Source organism: Mobula birostris, chromosome 4 (genome assembly GCF_030028105.1).
Source record: "Mobula birostris isolate sMobBir1 chromosome 4, sMobBir1.hap1, whole genome shotgun sequence".
In the NCBI taxonomy this organism is placed as follows: Eukaryota; Metazoa; Chordata; class Chondrichthyes; order Myliobatiformes; family Myliobatidae; genus Mobula; species Mobula birostris.
The window spans coordinates 200115443-200136634 of NC_092373.1; the positions used below are offsets into that span (position 1 = coordinate 200115443).

Consider the following 21192-nt stretch of genomic DNA (forward strand, 5'->3'; position numbering starts at 1 on the left):
AGGTTGAGTGAACGAGGGCTTTTCTCTTTGGAGTGAAGGAGAATGAGAGAGAACTTGATAGAGATGTACAAGATTATAAGAGGCATAGATAAAATGCATAGCCAGAGACGTTCTCCCAGGGAGGAAATGGATAATACGAGAGGGCTTAGTTTTAAGGTGATTGGAGGAAAGTATCGGAGGGATGTCAGAGGTAGGTTTTGTATAGAGTGATGGTATTGCGTGAATGAAGTCACCGGAGAAAAGTACTAGTAGATTCAAGGTAGCTTCTTTATTCGACAAATCAAGGTACAGAAGCATCAGATAGACACATTTTCGGTCAACAGATCTCGCTGGGCCATCATGGGGCTCTATTTTATGGGCTAAACATCAAAGGACAATTCCACATTTACAAAGTATGGACAGTGCTCCCTTTGAAATTACACACTGTATTCACACACTCACTACAGACATCCAAGTGAATTTTAATCAGCATTGTCTGGTCTGAGATTCACGGCTTTTAGGAACCCATTGTTAAGAGCTGTACTCTAAATTAAATTCACAATACATTCAGATGTGAAGACTGGTAGCCAAAGTCATTTGCTAAATGTAAATGTGCTGAACCCAAAAATTGTTCTAACAGTAACCCTGTCAAGAGTGGTAGTAGAGGCAGGCACATTATGAACATTTAAGGGTCATTTAGAATGCATGGTTATACAGGAGGGAAGGGTTAGATTAATCTTAGATTGGTTAAAAGGTCAGCACCATTTCGTGGGCCCAAAGGCCTGTACTGTGCTGTAGAGTTCTGTGTGAGATGAATGGAAGATGTCATGCACAGTCTTAGCCAGTGCTGAACTTGCAACAAATACCATAATTGCTGCTTGTCATTTAGTTCTCTTCAGGTCTGCTGTTTCCCTACATTAAAACAATTAATGTACTTCTAAAGTACTTTGTTGACTCCTAAGGCATTTTGTCCTGAGATCACAGAGGCAGTAATAGTGGGCAAGTAAAGAGAAAGTTGAACTAGCAAGTGAGGGAGAGGGGAAACATAAAAACACAGAAAACCGACAGCGCAATACTGGTCCTTTAGCCCACAAAGCTGTGCCGAACATGTCCTTGCCTTAGAAATTACGTAGGGTTACCCAAAGCCCTCTATTTTTCTAAGCTCCATGTACCTGTCCAGGAGTCTCTTAAAAGACCCTATTACCGCCGTCCTCCACCACCGTTGCTGGCAGCCCATTCCACGCACTCACCACTCTCTGCGTGTATATATATATATATAAAAAAAACAACTTACCCCTGGCATCCCCTCTGTACCTACTCCCAAGCACCTTAAAACTGTGCCCTCTCGTGCTAACCATTTCAGCCCTGGGAAAAGCCTCTGACTAGCCACATGATCAATGCCTCTCATCATCTTGTACACCTCTATCAGGTCACCTCTCATCCTCTGTCACTCCAATGAAAAAAGGCTGAGTTCATTCAACCTATTCTCATAAGGCATGCTCCCCAATCCAGGCAACATCCTTGTAAATCTCCTCTGCACCCTTTCTATGGTTTCCACATCCTTCCTGTAGTGAGGTGACCAGAACTGAGCACAGTTCTCCAAGTGGGGTCTGACCAGGGTCCTATATAGCTGCAACATTACCTCTTGGCTCCTAAACTCAATCCCACCATTGAGGAAGGCCAATGCACCGTATGCTTTCTTAATCACAGAGTCAACCTTTGTAGCAGCTTTGAGTGTCCTATGGACTTGGACCCCAAGATCTCTCTGATCCTCCACACTGCTGCATGGAAGAATGGACTACCCTGACATTTGTCTGCCACTCTGGTCACCTACCGACAGAAAAAATGTATCAGTAAGCTTGAAAGAGTGCAAGAATATTTACAATGATATTGTGTGGACTTGAGTTTAGGGAAAAGTTGAATAAGTTAGGGCTTTATTCCCTAGAGTGTAGGAGAATGATAGAAAATCTCATAAAGGGATACAAAACTGAGGGATATACAGGGGGTGATTGATAAGTTCGTGACCTTAGGTAGAAGGAATCAATTTCAGAAAACCTAGCATATTTATTTTTCAACGTAGTCCCCTCCTACATTTACACACTTAGTCCAGCAGTCGTGGAGCATACGGATCCCTTCTTTGTAGAAGTCAACATCTTGGACCTCCAGAAAGTGGTCCACAGCAGGGGTGATTGATACGTTCGTGGCCTAAGGTAGAAGGAGACGAGTTATTAACTTCAAACTTTCTGCATAATCACTCAGAGTTGAACTGCACGCACATGTAACGAAAGCTGTATAACTCATATATATATATATATATATATATATATATAACTGTATGGGCTGAAGGGTTTGCTTCTGTGTTGTAGTACTCTGTGACATTACGGCTGAAAAGAGAGCCTGACTGGAGTGTGAGTGTCGGTCTGGTTGGGCCATCTCGCCTGTTTCAGAGCTGTATATCCTGTTAGCTTGTCTAATGATTATTGCAGTGAGTACAGTAACTAGAGAGGCCAGATCATTATAACTGTTCTATGTATTCATTGTTACGTAATGCAAAAATCTAACACTTAATTTTGTATGCATTTTACTTCAGATTTATTCAGTATGTTCTAGTAACCTCACTGTTTGCTATTTCCACTCAGTCCTGATTACGTTCCAACTTTAGCCCAGATTACCTTATTTCATACATTCCAGAAATTTACAAATGTTAGCTTTTACAATTGTGCTCCTTTTTGTTATTGGGGACAGTTTTATTTAGTGAGCTACAGTGTGGAGTAGGACCTTCTGGCCCTTTAAGCCACACTGCCCAGCAGTCCCTGATTTAATCCTAGCCTAATCACAGGACAGTTTACAATTACCAAAAAACTTACCGACTGTTATGTCTTTTGGACTATGGGAGGAAACCGGAGCACCCGTAGGAAAGCCATGCAGTCACGGGGAGAACATACAAACTCCTTACTGACAGCAGCAGGAATTGAACTCGGGTCACTGGTACGATGGAAAGGTCCTGATGAAGGGTCTTGGCCTGAAACATCGACTGTTTATTCCCACCCATACATGCTGCCTGACCTTCTGAGTTCCTCCAGCACATTGTGTGTATTGCTGCAGAAGAAGATCATGCGTTGCTCGTATGTATTTATAATGGAGAGACACAACCACTGTGAATATCCCAGGCACTACATTACTGTGGCTTTAGCTAGAGGGCCAACGTCTCGCACTAGTGATGAGGTCTGAATTAATGAGCATCTTATTTGAAATGCTGAATTCCGGGTCTTTTCCAGATGGGTCTGGGTGGATTTGAGGTGTCTCCCCCAGTCCGTTTCCGCCTGAAGAGTGGCTCTGGTCCTGTTTACATCAGTGGAGAGCATATCATCGGTGAGTGTCTGCATGTCAGTTGTGATCTTGGTATAGGAAATGCATCAATATTTATTTTTAAAAGAAGAAATTCTTACATTTTTTCCTCTATGGTGACTTTCAAATGCCTTTCCATGACTTGGTTGGTTGGGTGGCTAGTGTATGCAATGGATTTGCACCTTGGTCTTTTACACCAGAAACATGCTTAAGATTCCAGCTCGGAGTGATTTGGGATGAAAGTCTTCTCATTCGACCTCCAGGGTTGAAGAAACGTAGGACCAAGACCTCCGTGCCCAAAGAAGACATTGTATTGCGGAGAACCTGGAGGGAAATGGTTCCTGGGATATTGATCATATCAGGAATAATCTTGGTAAGTGTGATTAAGGGATAATATGTAAAGTCAGCGCATATGTATTTTTGAGATTATTAATGAGGTTATAGTGTATCATATTTATATCCTTCTCAATTTATGGCTATGTTTTCTGGTTACAGATTGGCCTGAATGTGATGCGGCCACAAGAGGATCCTTTGGCTCAGATATATCCAGCATTTCTAGCCCCTATGCTGGAGAATTTGGCACCAGCTTGATCAGCTTTTTAATGGATGTGACTTGTCTCATGGTGGAAGGGGATGTAGATCAGCAGCTGAAGGATCTGAAAGGCCTGCAAGGATAGGCAATGGGAAAGCTTCACTGAAAGTTTTTGAAGCATCGATTGGATCTGGATACAAGCCTGGGATGATGGACTTTGACGCACTGAAGTATGGATGTGTTGCAATGTGCACAGTGAGGGGCCTCACAAGAAGCATGTGGCAAGGAAGTTTTAAAATCAGACTTTTTTTTGTAGGACTTTCTGCTTCCTTATTTATTGAACACTCTTTTTGGGAATAGCTTTTACACGTGGAGTTAATGTTCAGGGTTATTTCACTCATCTGGGTAAGCCATTTCAAAGAAGGGGTTGAACAAAAGAGCCATCTCCAGGCTACCTATCTGGTGGTGTAACTAGGACAAATGTCCCAACATCAGGACTGTCAGCATTGATGGTGGGTGTCCTTTCTCTGATCTCACCTTTCTACGTTCCAGGGACAACTACTGGAATGCTGCTAAAGAAAGCACTGCCTTTGAAATAAAGTATTACACGTATCACAAATAAATACAATTGTACTACATATTCTGGCGGTCTTGTTTTCTCGTGGAGCTGTCTGAAACATTAATGGGTTTGTGTGCTGATAAGTTATCTATCCACTTTTAATCTAAACCAGGGGTTCCCAACCTCAGATCCATGGACCACTTGCTTAATGGTATTGCTCCATGTCATAAGGGTTGGGAACAATTTGGAAAATGTGTAGCCTGGCTGGTTGAGTTACTCTCTGAACTTGGCAATGTACTTGCAAACATTTCATCACCAGACAAGGATCAACTAACAGTGCACTGATGATGTCTCCTCATATGGTGACAATGTTTGCAAGTAAATTGCTGATCGGAGAACAACTCAACCCAACCAAGGTTGGGAACCCATGACCTGAGCACTGTTTGGATGCAAGGTTCAATGTGTTAAAATTGGCTAAGGATGAAGATCAATTTGTATCTGCAAAAATCCTTTCAACCACATACATCTAAAGAGCAAAGCGAACAAAATAGTGAGGTGGTGTGCATGGATCATTTAGAAATATGATGGCAGAGGGAATGAAGCTGTTCCTCAGTGGGTCTTCAGGTTCTTGTACCTCCTCCCTGGTGGTAGTAATGAGAAGGGATAACCCCCTTGGTTAAGATCCTTAATGATGGATGCTTCCTTCTTGACGTCCTTGATGATTGAGAGGGTCATGCATGTGATAGCACTGGCTGGATCTGCAATTTGCAGCCTCTTATCTGTATTTGTGCTTTCATACCAGTCAGAATAATGTAACCAGTCAGACTACTTTCCATTATACATCTATAGAAATTTGTAAAATCTTCAGTACCATACTAAAACTCGTCAAACTAATGAAGTGAAGCTGCTGCCATGCCCCCTTTTTTAAAAAATTCCCTTGATGTGTTGGGTCCAGGATAGATCCTCTGAGATGCTGACACCCAGGAACTTGAAGCTGCTCACCCTTTCCACTGCTGACCCCTCAATGAGAACTGGTGTGTATGTTCTCCTGACTTCCCGACCTGAAGTTCACAATCACTGTGACACTGTGTGAAGTTCTTGTTGTAACGCTGCTCAACCAAATGAACTTTCTCCTGTAAGTCCCTACATCTCCATCTGAGGTTGTACTAACAACAGTGGTATCATCAGCAAAGTTATAGGTGTTATTTCAGTCGTGTTTGGCCACACGGAGAATAGAGCAGTGGGCCAGGCATGCACCTTTGAGATTTTGTCTGTGTTAATAGTGAGAGGGAGATGTTCTTGCATGTATAGACTGACTGGTCTCCTGATGAGGGAAGTTGCAGAGTGAGGTACAGAGACCAAGGAAGCTTGCTTATTGGTACCAAGGGAGTGATGTCAAAAGCCAGGCTGTTATGATATACAGCAGCTTGATACGCCTGAGAATTGTCTAGTTTCATCTACATGGACCATTTTTGACCATCTAGCTTTTAGACAGTAAGAAAGGTTCAAAGAGTTTCATAAATCAAATATTTAGTACAGGAATTGGGGTGTCATGCGGAAGTTGTATAAGACTTTAGGGAGGCCAGATTTGGAGTATTATGTGCAGTGCTGGGCACCAACCTACAAAAAGGATGTCAACAATATTGAAAGGGTACAGAGAAAGTTTAGAGAGGATGTTGCTAGGACTTGAGACAAATAAGGTTAAAAAGGTTAGGACTTTATTCCCTGGAGAATGAGGGGAAATTGGCTAGAAGTATACAAAATAGAGGGTGAATGCAAGCATTCTTTTTTTCCAATGAGGTTGGCTGAGACCAGAGCTAGAGATCACATGTTAAGGGTTAAATATTTAACGGGAACCTGACAGAGGACTTCACTCTGAGTGTGGAATGAGCTGCTGGTAGAAGTGGTGGATGTGGGTTTGATTGTAATATTTAAGAGAAGTGCATGTATAGGTGGGGTACAGAGGTGTGGGTTGAATAGGCAGAATATTCAACCATCTAGTTGGCAGATGGACCAGGGGACCTGTTTCTGTACTATAGTGCTCTCTGGCTAAGGAGGAATTCTAATTTCTTGAAATTCTTGAAGCTCCAGAAGTATGAAATAAAAATTACAAGGAAAGGAGGGCTAATTTGTAACCAGTTAAGGTTCACACATGACACTTCCCATCCTGCCTGCTTTTCCTCTTCCCTAGTATAGTAGCATTCTGTTTCTTTCCATTATTTTGTCTGAAATACAAAAGAGAGTCGGTGTCAAGAGGTGGTTTCCTGCAGCTGGTACTAGAACAAAGGGGCTAGTATCAGGATGAATGGTTAGCCATTTTAAAACGAGGTGATAATTTTTTATATATAATTCTGGGCTTGTGTATATCTGGCACCTTTTACGTGGAGTACAGAAAGCTATGGAGGCCAAGTCATTGTGTATATTTAAAGCAGAGGTTGATAGGCCCTTGATTTGTAAGGGTGTCAAAAGTTACGGGAGAAAGGCACGAGAATGGGGTTGAAAGGAGTAATCAGGCATGATGGAATGCTGGAGCAGACTTGATGGGCTGAATGGTCTACTTCAGCTCCCATGTCTTATGTTAGGATTTTGGAAGCGTGCAGCAGGTCAGGTGTTGTTTGTGGAAAGAAAAGCAATTAACATTTCAGACCAGAGTCAGTTTGACTTCAGATGGCCAGCATATGCAGCTATTATTCATGTGGGTGCTAAGGCCAAGATGGATGGTTATGTGAACACCAAGGGAAATGGGGAAGTAAAAAAGAAAATCAGCCATGATCTCATTTAATGGCAGAGCACATTCAAAGTATTAGGTGACTGGCTAATTTTTTTAAATTTTTTTTATTTTTTTACAGCTTTTTTTCCCCTTGGATACCTTTTTGGAGTTGTTATTTAGGATTATATATGTGGTGGTTCAGGCCACCCATTTGTGAAAGCAAATTTTGTTATGAAGTTCTTGGATTTTCAAGTTCTATATAAGATCACTTCTCAGTTGCCCCTATAACCTCTCAATTCTTGTGTTGTTCTTGTATGTTGACTTCAGATTCTGATTTATTAATCATGTAGAGCATACAGTGAAAAGCGTTTGCGTTAACAACACACCCAAGGATGTGCTGGGGGCCGCCTGCAAGTGTTGCTGCACATTCCGCTGCCAACGTTAACGTGCCTGCAATTTTCACAGAACAACACAAGCAGCAGCAACAAGAACAAAACAAGCCCCTTTCCCATCCTTTTGGATAGTTAGTGCAAATGTATTTTGGATAATATTTAGCTGTAAACAAAACCCTGGATTAACTCAGCGGCATCTGAGGGGGCAAATGTATGGTTGATGGTTCAGGTTGAGACCCTTCATCTGGTCCTTTTATGAATCCTGATGCGTGGTCTTGACCCGAAATGACAACTGTCCATTTCCCTCCCCAGGCACTGCCCATACTGCTGAGCTCCTCCTGTATTTTATTTATTGCTCCAGGTTCTAGCATCTGCACTTTCCTGGGATGATAATGACCTTTGTTAATTGTTATACCTTATGACATTAACAGGTGTGCCTGAATCAGATTCTGAATCTGAAGACGAACATGTGAAAGCCCCCGCCAAGAAGGAGCCAGTGAAACGCATATCTTCGCCCATAGAGCCACCCGCAAAGGTACTGGGAGGATGGAGAAGGAACTCTGCAGTTTCATGCCACAATCCGTACAAGTCCTGTCGCTCATACACGTGGTCACAAGTTCCAATACCTACACCAATGCAAATACTCAAGTCAAGATGCTTGATTACCGAAACATGACACTATTCAATTTTTGAAAGGCCATTTGTGTAGTGACTCAAGCTACTGATTTATTGTTCATTTTTAAGTTCGTTGATGAGATTCCCTGGAGAGAATTTTTTTCACCCATTGTGCCTCTGACACCTTGTCAGCTCGTTAAAGTATATTTGTCACACAGCCCCGCAGTTTCTCTGCAATTCCCTGATTTATTGATTTTGCACTTTATTGTCTACCAGAACAATGTATAAAATCACGAGGGGTATCAATAGGGTGAATGCACACAGTCTTTCCCAGGTTTGGGAAATCAAGCACTTGGGGGCATAGTTTTAAGTAATACTGTAGAAGAATTTAAGAAGAACTACATAAAGACTGGCAAACAACTAATTTGCAAAGCGAGACAAATCGTGCAAATAATAAAAATAATACTAAGAACATGAGAAATAGTGCAAAGAGCTGAGGACTAGTTTAGATGGGAACCTTGGGTGCCACAGACCATTTGGGCTTTTTTCACGCTGTGTGGCCAAAAGCAGAACTTTACTTGGTCCAACCTTCTTAAAGTTTGATTTCTGAAAGGTGTAGTGTACAATTAATTGAATTCTGATGGGAGGTCAACTACAGCGGTCCAATCACACATAATAGCTTTAAAGACAGGAGAGAATGCAAATGCTGGAATCTAGAGCAACAAACTACCTGCTGGAGGAACTTGGTAGTATTGCAGCATCTGTGAGTGGAAGGGAACTCTCATCATTTTACAGTGGCATGCAGAAGTTTGGGCACCCCGGTCAAAATTTCTGTTACTGCGAATAGTTAAGTGAGTAGAAGATGAACTGATCTTCAAAAGTCATAAAGATGAAATATTCTTTTCAACATTTTAAGCAAAATTAGTGTATTATTTTTGTTTTGTACAATTTTAGAGTGAAAAGGAAAGGAGCACCTTGCCAAAGTTTGGGCACCCCAAGAGATTTGAGCTCTCAGATAACTTATACCAAGGTCTCAGACCTTAATTAGCTTGTTAGGGCTATGGCTTGTTCAGTCATCATTAGGAAGGGCCAGGTGATGCAAATATCAAAGCTTTATAAATACCCTGACTCCTCAAACCTTGTCCCAACAATCGGTAGCCATGGGCTCCTCTAAACAGCTGCCTAGCACTCTGAAAATTAAAATAAATGATGCCTGCAAAACAGGAGAAGGCTATAAGAAGATAGCAAAGCATTTTCAGGTAGCCGTTTCCTCAGTTCGTGATGTAATTAAGAAATGGCAGTTAACAGGAATGGTGGAGGTCAAGTTGAGGTCGGGAAGACCAAGAAAACTTTCCGACAGAACTGCTTGTAGGATTGCTAGAAAGGCAAATCAAAACCCCCGTTTGACTGCAAAAGACCTTCAGAAAGATTTAGCAGACTCTGGAGTGGTGGTGCACTGTTCTACTGTGCAGCGACACCTGCACAAATATGACCTTCATGGAAGAGTCATCAGAAGAAAACCTTTCCTGCGTCCTCACCACAAAATTCAGCGTCAGAAACTTGCAAAGGAACATCTAAACAAGCCTGATGCATTTTGGAAACAAATCCTGTGGACTGATGAAGTTAAAATAGAACTTCTTGGCTGCAATGAGCAAAGGTATGTTTGGAGGAAAAAGGGTGCATAATTTCATGAAAAGAACACCTCTCCAACTGTTAAGCACGGGGGTGGATCAATCATTCTTTGGGCTTGTGTTGCAGCCAGTGGCACGGGGAACATTTCACTGATAGAGGGAAGAATGAATTCAATTAAATACCAGCAGATTCTGGAAGCAAACATCACACCGTCTGTAAAAAAAAAGCTCAAGATGAAAAGAGGATGGCTTCTACAACAGTATAGTGATCCTAAACACACCTCAAAATCCACAATGGACTACCTCAGGAGGGGCAAGCTGAAGGTTTTGCCATGGTCCTTACAGTCCCCCAGCCTAAACATCATCGAAAATCTGCAGATAGACCTCAAAAGAGCAGTGCATGCAAGACAGCCCATGAATCTCACAGAACTAGTAGCATTTTGCGAGGAAGAATGGATGAAAATCCCCCAAACAAGAATTGAAAGACTCTTAGCTGGCTACAGAAAGCATTTACAAGCTGTGATACTTGCCAAAGGGGGTGTCAGGAGGTACTGACCATGCAGGGTGCCCAAACTTTTGCTTTGGGCCCTTTTCCTTTTTTGTTATTTTGAAACTGTAAAAGATGGAAATAAAAAAGTAACCTTGCTCAAAATATTAAAGAAATGTGTCATCTTTAACTTTATGCCTTTTGGAAATCAGTTCATCTTTTACTCGCTTAGCTATTCACAGTAACAGAAATTTTGACCAGTGGTGTCGAAACTTTTGCATGCCACTGTATGTTAAAACCCTGCAAGAGGGCTCCTTTACACTCATGGCCACTTTATTAGATACCTCCTGTACCTGATAAAGTGGCAACTGAGTGTACGTTCATGGTCTTCTGCTGCTGTAGCCTATCTACTTCTAAGTTCGACATGTTGTGCATTCTGAGCTGCTGTTATATACACCACCGTTGTAATGCGCGGTTATTTGAGTTACTTTTGCCTTACTGCCAGCTTGAGCTAGTCTGGCCATTCTCCTCCAATCTCTTTCATTAACACCCACAGAACTGTTGTTCACTATATGCTATTTTTTGCGCCATTTTCTGTCAACTCTAGAGACGGTTGTGTGTGAAAGTCCCAGGAGGTCAGCAGCTTCTGAGATACTCAAACCACCCCATCTGGCACCAACAATCATTCCATGTTTAAAGTCACTCAGATCACATTTCTTCCGCATTCTGATCTTTGGTCTGAACAGCAACTGAACCTCTTGACCATGTCTGCATGCTTTTATGCATTGAGTTGCTGCCACATGATTGACTGATTAGATATTTACATTAACAAGCAGGTGTACCTAATAAAGTAGCTATTGTGTGTGTATATTCACACTTCATTGTTTTTCTCAGTGCTGTACTGAGCTTTAAACAAAAGTTTAGCTATCTGTATGAAACCACTGCCATACTAAACAACTTGTTAACAAAATCTCTGTCTTATCAGTCTCCCTGTTGGGGATAATCTGCTTACTAGAAACCCCTTCCCCCTTCCTTTCCAGTCCTAATGAAGGGTCTCGGTCTGAAATATTGACTGTTTATTCCCTTCCATTGATGCTGCCTGACCTGCTGAGTTCCCGCAGCATTTTGTGTGTGTTGTTCTGGATTTTCAGCATCTGTGGAATTTCTTGCCCATTTTGAGACTCTTGAGGGGAAAGATTAGTTGAGAGTGAGTGACTTTGATTTGTAGCTGGCTATGAGATCGTGCCTTATATCAGTTGTTTGAGGCCCATTAACAAGGCTTGGGGAAATTCTCCGATGGATGGAATGAAGCTCCATATTAGAGCAGGGGTTCTCAACCTTTTTTATACCACAGTCCCCTATCATTAACCAAGGGGTCTGTGGTTCCCAGGTTGGGAACGCCTACATTAGAGCAGATAAGTCAGGAGCAGGATAAGCTATTCAACCTCTTAACCTTATAGAACATAGAATAGTACAGCACAGTACAGGCCCTTCGGCCCACGATGTTGTGCCGACCCTGCCTCCCATATAACTCCCCACCTTAAATTCCTCCACATATCTGTCTAGTAGTCTCTTAAATTTCACTAGTGTATCTGCCTCCACCACTGACTCAGGCAGTGCATTCCATGCACCAACCATTCCCTGAGTAAAAAACCTTCCTCTAATATTCTCCTTGAACTTCCCACCCCTTACCTTAAAGCTATGTCCTCTTGTATTGAGCAGTGGTGCCCTGGGGAAGAGGCACTGGCTATCCACTATCTTTTCCTCTTAATATCCTGTATACTTCTATCGTGTCTCCTCTCATCCTCCTCCTCTCCAAAGAGTAAAGACCTAACTCCCTTAATCTCTGATCATAATCCATACTCTCTAAACCAGGCAGCACCCTGGTAAATCTCCTCTGTACCCTTTCCAATGCTTCCACATCCTTCCTATAGTGAGGCGACCAGAACTGGACACAATTCAATTATTTGATTATAATCTCCATTTCATGTTCCCTGATAATATTCACTTGTCAAAATGTGCATCATTTGCATCAACGTCCAACACAGTCTGAATATGTACCGAGGGCAGTTCCATTTCCACCGCTGCCTGTAAGGAGTTTGTACATTCTCCCCGTGACCGTATGGGTTTTCTCCGACATTACAAAGACATATGAGTTAGGGTTAGTGTTAGATGGGCGTGCTGTGTTGGCACCGGAAACAATGGGGACATGGCAACATTGCATGCCCACAACTTACTCACCCTATATCAGACCCCATATTAGATACTTGCATTAACAAACAGGTGGTATGCCTCCTTCCTGATGACAGCAGTGAGAAGAGAGTGTGGGCCTGGATAGTGGGGGAGGGGGGTTGCGCGGTGTGGGTGTCTCGGATGATGGATGCTGATTTCCTGTGACAGTGCTCCTTGTAGATGTGCTCAATAGTGGGGAGGGCTTTACCAGAAATTTACTGGGCTGTGTCTATGACTTTTTGTAGGCTTTTCCTTTCAAGAGCATTGGCGTATTGAAGTTTGTCAAAATTTCAGATGACATGACAAATCTTCACAAACTTCTAAGAAAATAGCCGTGTTGCTTTGAAATGGTACTTCTGTGCTGGACCCTGGACAATCCACTGAAGTGATAGCACCAAGGAATTTAAAGCTGCCCACCCTCTTCAACTCTAATTCCCCCAATAAGGACTGGCTCATGGACCTTCAGTTTCCTCCTCCTGTAGTGAATAAGCAGCTCCTTGGTCTTGTTGACGTTGAGTAGGAGGTGGTTGTTGTGGCACCAATCAGCCAGATTTTCAATCTCGCTCCAATTTGCTGATTCTTCACCACCGTCGACTTGGCCAACGACAGTGGTGTTATCAGGCAACTTAAATATGGCATTGGAGCTGCGTTTAGCCTCACAGTCGTAAGTGTAAAGCGAGTAGAGCAGGGGGCTAAGCACACAGCTTTGTGCTGCACCTGTGCAGATGGAGATTATGGAGGAGATGTTATTGCCAATCCGAACTGATCTGCAAGTGAGGAAATGGAGGATTCAGTTGCACAAGGAGGTACTGAGGCCAAGGTGCTGAAGCTTATAGATTAGTTTTGAGGGGATGATAGTATTGAATGCTGAGTTGTAGTCTATGTTTGGATGTTCCAGTGTTGAGTGAAGAGCGAATGAAATGGCATCTGCTGTGGACCCATTGTTAGGCAAATTGGAGTAGATCTAGGCCGCTTCTCAGGCATGAGTTGGACACCAGCTTCTCAAAGCATTTCATCGCAGTGCTACTGGATGAAGGTGGTGGATACGGCCCAGTCCATCACAAGCAAAGCCTTGCCCACCTTGGAATACGTTTATATGGGAGCGCTGCCAACGGAAAGCAGCACCTATCATCAAGAGCCACCAACATCCGGGTTACACCCCTTTCTGGCTACTACACTTAGGCGGGATGTACAGAAGCCTTAGGTCCTACACTACCAGGTTCAGGAACAGTTATTATCCTTCAACCATCAGTGTGGATAATTTCACTCACCTCAACCTGAACTGATTCTATGACTTTCAGACTCAGGTGCTAAGTATTTCTATTTGCACAGTTTTTCTTTTGCACATTGATGTTTGTCAGTCAATGTCTGTTTATGTACAGAAGATAGAACAGTACATGAGAGGAACAGGCTATTCAGCCCACAGTGTTGTGCTGAACCAGCTAAAAACAAATCGAAACCACTCAAACATGAATCCCTCCTAGCTCCACCATGTCCATATCCCTCCATCTTCCTTACATCCATGTGCCTATCCAAATGTCTCTTAAAAGCTCCTAATGTATTTGCCTCTACCACCATGCCAGGCAGCACATTCCCAGCATCCACCACTCTAAGTTAAAAAGCTTACCCGTCACATCCCCTTTGAACCAACCCCCTTTCACCTTCAATGCATTCCCTCTGGTGTTAGACATTTCAACCCTGGGAAAGAGATACTCTTATCTATCTATGCCTCTCATAATCTTGTAAATCTCTATCAGATCTCCCCTCTGCCTCAGCTGGTCTGGAGAAAACAACCTACGTTTATCCAGCCTCTTGTGATAACACATGCCCTCTAAACCAGGCAGCATCCTAGTAAACCTCTTCTGCACCCTCTCTGAAACCTCAATGTCCTTCCTATAATGGAGTGACCAGAACTGTATACAGTACTCCAGATGTGGTCTAACCAGAGTTTCATAAAGTTGCAACATAACATCTTGATTTTTGAACTCAAAAGGTATAGTTTTTTGTAAAATTATATTTTTCTTTTTCCTGTAAATGCCTGCAAGAATATGAATCTCATGGTATATATGGTAACATATATGTACATTGATGATAAATTTACTTTGAACGCATCTGACCTTTTCTCACCTTAGTCACATTGCTAGGGAGCCTAAGACTTTTGCACAGAACTATGACACGCGAGTAAAATTTGATTCTGATATTGGTGTCTATTGTGGACTGAGAGTGGGAATAGGCAGGGAGAGGGGAATCATGGTTGGGAAAAAGAGAAAGGAGAGGAGGGAGAACTGGAAGCACTAGGGAGACATTCTGTAATCATCAATAAACCAATTGTTTGGAATCAAATTACCTTGTCTGGTGTCTCAGGGCTGGGTGTGTCTGCATCCGAGCCGTCACCGCCCCGACACTTCCTTTTCTGCCAGCTGTCCCACACCCCTCCTGTGGCGCGCCACCCCCTCTATTCTCAATATCCTTTGCTTCCTGCCAGACTTACAAACTTGCTCTGTACTCCACATTGACAAATACAGAACTGTGCAAAAGTCTTCTTTATATATATATATATAATATACACATATACATACACACACCTAAGAGCACAGTACTGTATATCCTAGGTATAAGAGCAGGCAGTTTTGATTGCTGGAGACCCACTATCAAAGCTTCTAGATATCATTGCAAAAGATTGCAAAAGATTCTTGGGAAGAGAAGAGTGGTTCAGGCAGGAGGCTCTTTGCCATTTGTGAAAGCCAGTTCTTTGGAATGTTTGATCTTGTATTCACTGAACCTACTAAACCCTAACTAACCAGCCAATGTTCTGCTGAACACGATGGGTATGCTCTGTTGACACCAAAATATGTGGTGATACTTGTGGGCTGCCCCCAGCGCATCGTTAGGTTGTGTTGGTGTTGCATTTCACTGTATGTTTCGATGTGCAAGCAATAACTAAATGAATCTGATTGTGAATCAGTCCGGACGTTCTCCACTGAATAGAGATTGCCACCTTGAAGTAGCTGCCAGCCCTGAACTAATTGTCTTTTATGTTTGTAGAAAATTGCAAAGTTAGAAAAGTCGACGAAAGCTAAAACTAAAAGTGATGAAGGTGATGACGCTGATGATGAAGAGGATGATGACGATGATGATGAAGAAGATGAGGATGAGTGAGTAGTTCTTCCTTTCCTAGTCAGCCAAATAAATGGTGGGTGCCTCTTTCAGGGTAACACAGGTTCAAACACTTGATTATAGCAATTCAAGGCTGCAAGAAACATTAACTCGTCAAACTTTATTCTTCTTTGGGTTGTCGATATCATGTATTGTTGAGTAACTCCGCACCATCCGCATCAAGCGGAACTTCTTGGCGGCCAAGTACTTTAATTCTGATTCCTATTCCCATTCCGATGTGTCGATCCATGGCCACCCTGACGATGGAGGAGCAACATCTTATATTCTGCCTGGGTACCCTCCAACCTGATGGTATGAATATTGATTTCCCCTTTTGGTGAACAAATTTCACACTACTCTCCCCCCCGACCCTTCCTCTATTCCTCACTCTGACCTTCTCACCTGCCTAATACTTCTTCTTGCCCCCCCCACTCTTTCTCCTGTTGTCCACTGTCCTCTCCAATCAGATTCATTCTTCTCCAGCTCTTTACCGTTCCCACCCACCTCGTTTCACCTGTCACCTTCCAGCTCCCCCCACTTTTTTATTCTGGCAACTTCTCCCTTCCTTCTCAGTCCTGAAGAAGGATCCTGGCCTGAAACGTCGACTGTTTACTATTTTCCAAAGATTCTGCCTGACCTGCTGAGTTCCTCCAGCATTTTGTGTGTGTTGCTTTGGATTTCCAGCATCTGATGACTTTCTTGTGTTTACAACATGTGTCTAGATGGATGCAAGGAAGGAATGGGGCTTGTTTTGTTGCTTCTTGTGTTCTGTTGAACTATGTGAGCATGCTGTGTTGGTGCCGGTATGTATGGTGACACTTGTGGGCTGTGCCCAGCACATCTTTGGGTCTGTTAGTTGTTAATGCCTACGACGCATTTCACTATATATTTCAATGTACATTTGATTAATAAATCTGAATCTGGATGCTCAGATCCCTCTGTACATTAGTGCTCCTCGGAATCCTGTCATTTATTCTGTAAGTATAAGGCATTTGATAAGGCCATCATGGTGTTCAAAAAACATTTGTAGGTATGCAGTTACCTGGACGAAGGGTGCCATCACTGTAAAAGAGACTGGATAAACGTTGATTAGGTCCCATTTATTTCAAGTATTGTAAGATGTGTTCCAGTTTTGAAGAGGTGGATAGAAGGGAGTGAGAGATGACATGATTGTGATATGATTAATAGTCCTTCAATATTGGCACTATTGGTTTATTATTATCGTGTGTGTGTGTGTGTGTGTGTGTGTGTGGCGGGGTGCATGTGGCTAAGTGGTTAAGGCATTGGACTAGCAATCTGAAGGTCGTGAGTTGGAACGTGTTGTGTCCTTGAGCAAGGCACTTAACCACACAGTGCTCTGCGACAACACTGGTGCCAAGCTGTATCGGCTCTTGCCCTTCCCTTGGACAACATCGGTGTCGTGGAGAGGGGAGACTTACAGCATTGGCAACTGCTGGTCTTCCATACAACCTTGACCAGGCCTGCGCCCTGGAGAATGAAGACTTTCCAGGCGCAGATCCATGGTCTCGCAAGACTTAACGGATGCCATAAAAAATTATCGTGTATTAAGATAGCGAAAAACATTTGTTTGTGTGCCATCTAGACAGATCATGCCATATGTCAGTACAACAATGTTGTTAAAAAGCAGACAGAATCTCATGTAGCTCCTGCACCTAATAAAATGGCCACTGAGTGTATGTTTGTGGTCTTGAAGTAGCCCATCCACTTCAAGGTTCAATGTGCTGTGCATTCAGAGATGCTGTTCTACACACCACTGTTGTAACACGTGGTTAGTTGAATTACTGTCACCTTCCCGTCAGCTTGACCCAGTCTGGCCATTCTCCTCTGACCTCCCTCATTAACAAGGTGTTTTCACCCACAGAACTGACACTCACTGGATGTTGTATGTTTTGTGCACCATTCTCTCTAAACTCCAGAGACTGTTGGAATCTCCAGAAAGACAGCTCATGTGTGGTGTTAATTCTGGATCAAACTTGAATCACTAAAGAAAGCTTAACAGCTGTGGCAGGGCTTAAAGATATCACATCCAACAAAGTGAAACAAAGCAGCGTAGGCGATAACAAGGCTTCACTACCAGATGATCTGAATGCCTTTTATGCTCCCTTTGACCATCAAAACATGGAGGAATTTCAGTCTCTAAGACTGACATGAGAGCATCCTTCAGGAGGCTGAACTCATGGAAAGTGTCAGGCCCAGACAGGGTACCTGGCCAAGTGCTAAAGGCCTGTGCTGATCAACTGGCTGGACTGTTCAATATCTTTAACCTCTTGCTTTGGCAGTTTGAGGAACACACCTGCTTCAAGCAGGCTTCAACCATACCAGGTGGTAACCTTCCTCAATGGCTATCATCCAGTAGTATGTACTATTGGATGTGATGAAGAACTTAGAAAGGCTGGTGATGAAGCATATCAACTCCTTCCTGAGAAGCGACTTGGATCCTCTCCAGTTTGCATACCGGAGCAACAGGCTCACAGTAGAAGCTATCTCATTGACTCTTCACTCAACCCTCTAACATCTAGACAGCAAACATGCATTCAACAGGATGCTCTTCATTAATTACAGTTCAGTATTCAGTACTATCATCCCCTCAAAACTAATCAATAAGCTGCAAGTCCATGACCTCAGTATCTCCTTGTACAACTGGATCTTCGATTTCAGACCCCACTCAGTCAGGTTGGCAACAACATCTCCTTCACAGTCTCCTTCAGCACAGGTGCACCACAAGGCTGTGTACTTAGTCCCCTGATCTACTCACTTTATGCTTATGATTGTGAGGCTAAGTGCAGCAGCAATGCCATGTTCAGGATTGGCACTGGCAGAATCAAAGGTGGTGACAATTCAGCATATAGGGTGGAGACTGAAAATCTGGCTGAGGGGTGCCACAACGATAACCTCTCACTCAGTAAGACCAACGAGCTGATTATTGACTTAAGGAGGAGGACGGCAGCAATCCATGAGCCAGTCCTCATTGGGGAATCAGGTGACTAGGGTCAAACTCCTTGGTGTAATCATTTCAGGGGATCTGTCCTGGGTCCAGCAAGTAAGTGCCATTATGAAGAAAGCATGGCAGTACCTTCTACTTTCTTAGAAGTTTGTGAAGATTCGGCATGTCATCCAAAACTTTGATAAACTAATATGGACGTACATTGGAGAGTATACTGACTGGTTGCATTGGGCCTGGCATTGAAACACCAATGCCATTGAACATAAAATCCTACCAAAAGTATTGGATACTTCCCAGTCCATCACAGGTAAAGCCCTCCCCACCATTGAGCACATCTATACAGAGCACTGTCACAGGACTGGATCATCTATCATCAAGGGCCCCCACCATCCAGGCCATGCTCTCATCTTGCTGCTGTCATAACGAAGAAGGTGTAGGAGCCTCAAGATCTACATCACCAGGTACAGGAATAGTTATTGTCCCTCAACCATCAGACTCTTGAAACAAAGGGATAACTTCACTCAACTTCACACGCCTTAATAATGAGCTGTTCCCACAACGAATGGAATCACTTTGAAAGACTCGTTGTGTTATGTTCTTGATACTTACTGCTTATTTATTTATTACTATTATTTTGTGTTTTTCCTTTTTGAATTTGCACTGCTCGTTGTCTCTTGCACATTGTTTGGGGGTGGTCTTTCATTGATTCTGTTGTGTTTCTTGTATTTACTATGCCCACAAGAAAATTAATGTCAGGGTTCTGTATGTATGTACATATGTATGGTGATAAATATGTGCTGTGATTAATAAGTTTACTTTGAACTTTGAACTTGGATATGTGTAAAAATCCCAGGAGATCAGCTGTTTCTGAGATACTCAAACCACCCTGTCTGACACCAACAATCATTCCACAGTCAAAGTCACGGAGATTGCATTTCTTCCCCATTCTGATATTTGGTCTGAACAACAACTGAATCTCTTGTCCATGTCCGCATGCTCGTATGCATTGAGTTGCTGCCACATGATTGGCTGATTAGGTATTTACTTTAACAAGCAGGTGCACCTAAAAAAAAGTACATAAAATACACTGTGTGAATCGTAGCACGCAGATCAAAGTGTTATAGTTCTGGAGGAGACAGGGCAGGAGAATGAAGGGAAATACTTGAAATGTTTTATAATATCCTGTCTCTATATATGAAACCCTAGTCAGCGAAAAGCTAAATGTGAAAGGTTCTAGAACTCCAAACTTAAAATTCAAAGAGCATCCATGGAAAGAGAAACAACTAATGTGTTCATCTGCTTGGAGCAATGTATTGGCCTCTGCAGATGCTGGCAATCTTTTTGTCAGCATTGTCCTCTCCTATCAGATTTCTTTTTCTGCAGCCCTTTATCTCTTCCACCTATCACCTCCCAGGTTCTCACTTCATCCTCTCCTCCCCTACCCACCCACCTTCTTCCTCACCTATCACCCCTAATCTTTTACTCCTCCTCCTCTCCAGCTTTTTCTAGGTTCTTCCCCTTCCTTTCCAATCCCGATGAAGGGTCTCAGTCCAAAATATCAACTGTTTATTCCCCTCCATAGATGCTGCCTGACCTACTGAGTGTCTTTAGCATCTTGTGTGTGTTACTCTGGATTTCCAACATTTGCAGAATCTGTGTCGCAAAGTAATTTGTTTTTATATTTTGTGTTGTGTTGGAACTGGAAATTACTGTTTTTTCTTCCTCCTGAATTTACCATGTTACCTTTCAGTGAGGAGGAGGAAGAGGAGGAGGACGACGACGAAGATGATGATGATGATGAGGAAGAAGATGACGATGAGGATGATGAAGATGAAGAAGATGAAATTCCAAAGACTCCTCTGAAAAAAACAGTTAACGTGAGTCAACATAATGCTTGCCAATTGTAGTAATTAGTGTAGACAATACAATGATCTCCGCAATGATGTAAATGATCAAAGGATATAATAGAAGCAGTAAGTCCCACGTGATGAGGCAGTTGGGTGTTAGTAGGAGGCAGAATGCAGGGACGCAACCTTTACAAGTTGGTCCAAAGCAAGATTCCAATTCAAGTCTAATTTAGTACCATTGCTCTGTGAAGACTTTTTGGAGTTCTCCAGGTTATGAAGGAAGTTGGTTCAGAGATCTTGTTTTCATGGTGGCTGAAGGCTGCAGAGCTGTGGGGTTATAAAGAATGAACGTGTGAAGTCATAGAGGGGTAGTAACAGAATTGTGCCTGTTACAGTGAAGGGATACAGAGAGATTTTAAGTCAGTATATACAAAGGGATGCATTAGTCAGTGATGATGCTGTTTATTCCAAAGTAAATTACTTTTGTTACCTGTCTATCTACCAATCTGCTACTTATTTATTTATTTATTTAGTTATAAGTGCATTTTCTTATATTTCTCTTAAAAGATTTTTGATGCTTAAACAAAACAACTATCATGAGTTATATGGACATTTATTATAAATCCCCATGGTGTTTATAAATTCCATCATTTTTGGTAATTTTGAAGTATTTACTATTTTTCGATTATAAAGATATGAAAGGTTGTACAGATAGCCACTTGATAATTATTTGCCATTC

General features: G+C 42.5%; 1 protein-coding gene across 1 annotated transcript in view; it reads left to right on the forward strand.

Moving 5' to 3' along the window:
• The window catches only part of npm1b (nucleophosmin 1b), a 114330-nt gene that overhangs the window by 21705 nt on the left and 71433 nt on the right, over positions 1 to 21192 (forward strand). The window contains exons 4-7 of the mRNA XM_072256760.1: positions 3258 to 3351; positions 7952 to 8055; positions 15531 to 15640; positions 20357 to 20483. Coding sequence (XP_072112861.1) covers positions 3258 to 3351; positions 7952 to 8055; positions 15531 to 15640; positions 20357 to 20483 — 435 coding nt within the window. The remainder of the gene's footprint in view (positions 1 to 3257; positions 3352 to 7951; positions 8056 to 15530; positions 15641 to 20356; positions 20484 to 21192) is intronic.